Source organism: Rutidosis leptorrhynchoides, chromosome 5 (assembly GCF_046630445.1).
Source record: "Rutidosis leptorrhynchoides isolate AG116_Rl617_1_P2 chromosome 5, CSIRO_AGI_Rlap_v1, whole genome shotgun sequence".
NCBI lineage: Eukaryota > Viridiplantae > Streptophyta > Magnoliopsida > Asterales > Asteraceae > Rutidosis > Rutidosis leptorrhynchoides.
Genome location: NC_092337.1, coordinates 108,635,844 through 108,639,288, shown reverse-complemented (window position 1 = coordinate 108,639,288; position 3,445 = coordinate 108,635,844). Strand labels below are relative to the sequence as shown.

At 34.4% G+C, this 3,445-nt stretch overlaps 1 protein-coding gene across 1 annotated transcript; it reads right to left on the bottom strand.

Moving 5' to 3' along the window:
* Positions 1–1,103: 1,103 nt before the first annotated feature.
* LOC139847770 (transcription factor TCP5-like) lies at positions 1,104–2,971 on the bottom strand. Its single transcript, XM_071837492.1, has 2 exons — positions 2,729–2,971; positions 1,104–2,497 (listed from the first exon to the last, which is right to left on the bottom strand). Exon 2 carries the CDS (start codon positions 2,421–2,423, stop codon positions 1,434–1,436), a length of 990 nt encoding a protein of 329 aa, XP_071693593.1. The 5' UTR covers positions 2,424–2,497; positions 2,729–2,971; the 3' UTR covers positions 1,104–1,433.
* Positions 2,972–3,445: the final 474 nt, after the last annotated feature.

Sequence of the window (3,445 nt, the reverse complement as noted above, 5' to 3'; positions counted from 1 at the left end):
AGAATATAACTTAGATCGAAGAAATCTAACATGTTCTTGAGCCATAATGAACGATGATGGTGGTGGCGTAGTCGAGCGTTTGTTCGTTCGAAGATGGTGGTGGTGTAAGGATGATGCTTAGCGATGAGGGAGTAAGGATGAAGATGGAGAGATGAAGATGAGCGATTAAGGATGAAGATCTAAGGATGAAAATGAAGATTTTGTGAGTGTTTTGAAAATGTTTTTCGAGTATGTAAGGATGAAGATGACGATTTTGCGAGTGACGAGCGTGTGGGCACCAGAGAGCTTGCGTATGTGTGTGGTTGTGAGTGTGTACAGTGAACGCAAGGTCCTTTTATCCTAGCTTTTTTAAGTTCAGGCGCAAGGATGCAAGGCGTCTTGCGCCTTGCGAGGGCAAATTGTCAAATTTTTTTTTGGGGTTGGTGTGGTGGGGGGGGGGGGGGGGGGGGGGGGGGGGCTGTTAGTCAACAAGTTTAATTTGAAAAATGAGTAATTTGGTGATAATCCCCTACTTGGCATTTTTGACAGAAACTGACGCTGGTTAACCCGGCGTTAGTTTTTGACACAATTGAGTGTTAGTCGGCAGGGTGACGAGAATGCTTTTGAGTGTGAGAATTGATTTAACCAATCATAAATCAAGAGTTCAAGACTATTTTTATATATTTATTTAATTTATTTTTTATCACTCAATTTCCGATCATATTTTAATACATCACCTTACAAATATTTGACACAAAAATTTGGTCTTTTGAGTTAATAAAAGTCAAATACAGTCACAATTAAAACCCATTTTTTCACTAAAAAGTAAACCATTTGTCCCCGACATCACAATCAATGTTAGAAATGGTCTAATACAAGCGAGTTTATAGGAAAACTTCCAATGAAGTTAATATATTTTGGAGCTATTCATATACTAGGACATAAACGTACATATTGCTAGGTTTAGCATTTAAATTCAATAGCAACTGAAACTAATTAAATTACCTAGCTCCATCACAAGTATGACAGTGTAACGTAAAACAGAAGACATATTGCTAACATTTATCAGTACAATGTTGTTGTGTTACCCTCATGATCAATGTATAATTCATACATCTAACAAAATATATATTCAAGCTAGCTATAAGTACACATATGAGAAAGTGAATTTAACACGAAAAGGATCCCAACACTCTAATCCAAAAGTAACAATATAATATAATTAATTTAATTCTATTGGCTTCAATGAATGACATTTCTTCTCTTCATGGTCAATAATAATCTTTCAAATGAACTGATCAGAATACTTCATGCAATAACATTGCTTAATGCATTCTTATTAGTTCAAAAAACATGAATTAGGACATCATCAAACCATGCAAATTTTTAAGGTCTGTTTATGGTTTTTGAATGATGCTTCAAGAAATTGAATATCATGAAAGAATTTCACAAGCTTATTTGTTTTGTTGATCATGCCCAATATTGTCTTCTGAAGAGAAAAACTTAGGGTTCATGCTCAAATGAAATGGTCTCATTCCTTGGTTTATTGGTGTGAAATCAGAACTTGAAGAAGAACTCAACATTTGGAAATTTAGTTTCGGATCGAACTCACCATTGTTATGATTGTGTGATGAAGGGAAATATGAATGTGTTTGTGGTGGAGGGTACAAGAGAACCGGATGAGATCCCGATGGAATCGAAGTTACGTTCATATTTAAGTTATGATCATTATTATCGTTGTGATGAGGTATCGCTGATCCGTAGCTTCCGAATTGTGATAATGATAAATTAGAAGGATCCCATTTGAGAAAAGAACTATTTGGAACAACATTGTTTAACAAACCTGGCAAATTTGAAGAATTAGGGTTTCTCCCAAAGAAATGGCTAGATTGAACAAATGCACCATGATGATCATTCTTGTTTCTTGCATCTTCTTGATCTTGTTCTTCACAATCATCATTGTTAGTCTCTTGTGCCATTGCTTTAGATTTATCCGAGTTCCAATAATCTTCCCAATTGAGACCATTAGCACCCGTTTTAGCTCCTTCGATTGATCTTTCTTGTGCGGAAACATTTATCATTGCTTGAAGAGTATGTCCGAAACTTCCGGGTGGGATTTGAAGAGGAGGGAGTTCATCAATTTCATTTTTAGCCGCATCAAGCAACCAATCGACAACTTTACTAGGTTGGTTGAGTCCTAAACGGTCTTGAAGATCGTATAATTGGATAGCAGTTGGAACCGAAAGCCTAACTCTTCGATCTCTTAACCCTCTAACCGTACAAACTTTACTATGTCGATCCTTACCACCAAACGCTCTTGAAACCCGAACAATTCTTGGGTCCTTCAATTTAGACCATGATGACGTCGATAAATTTGGTTTGGGGACGATCTTATCTTCTTGCTTTGTTTCGTAGTCCGATTCTCTTAAATTTGAAATATTCATCTTACTGACTCATTACTGTTGCAAAAGCTATATATCAACTTTTTATTTGTTTCTGGACTTTCAAGAAAACAGATCTGAGAAAGTAGAAGAAGCTCATTTATTAACTCATCATAAATGTAAAAAAAGCTTAAAAAATTGAAATCTTTATCCCTAATTAGGAAGAATAAAACAAGTACTCATATGAAGTACCATGAGTACTATAGCTTTTCTTGATTGTTTTTGCAGAAACACACATGGAATAAGAAATTGAAGCTATATAACTTTATATAAATTATGAATCAGGCAGACAAATATAGATAACTTACATGGACAAAGAGTTAAATATTACTCCATATCAACCAAGAATCAGCAAGCAATCTTTTTAAACCAGTTAGTACTTCAGTAGTTTGCTGTTGTAGTAACAAATTAGCAATCTTTTTTTGAGTCTAGAGCTAAAAAAGTCTACAACTTCACTTCTTGTACTTGTTTAAATAGGAAAACCTAAGTGTAGATGGCTTAGTTTTAGAAGTGATTCATGAAAGAAATGAGTAAAGAGAGCCTGATAATGTTGGAACTCAACCAACTATGGACAACAGGAATGAGTTTTTAGAAAAGATTAAATTAAAGCAATGACTCATAGTATGCCACGTGTTGTACCTTTCTTCGGCATCATCTATCGTTTTCAAAATCTTATCGAAGATAACTTTCGTCACGCGATCATGTTAGTGAAAGATATACCCATTTCACAAAGTATAATGAACTACAAAAATTTGTTGAAATAACCAAAAAATTTCCAATCTTTAAGTCTTTGTCACCTTGCATCATCACTAACTTTTGAACATAGAAGAGTAATTAACTTCTTGCAAGTAGTGTTAATTAGAATTATTGTTATAATAAGTTGTTATGATGTGTTGATGATTACCAAGATATAGTCAATATTCTCTTGTTAAGGTTAAGTGACATTCTTTCACAAAAAGAGAAAAAAAGAAACTAGGGTTTGTTGGGGGTAAAAGAGTGAAAGAAATAGCATATCAACTATTTAT

Coding starts and splice junctions, on each gene's coding strand:
- LOC139847770 (XM_071837492.1), bottom strand. CDS start 2,423: ATGAATATTTCAAATTTAAGAGAATCGGACTACGAAACAAAGCAAGAA.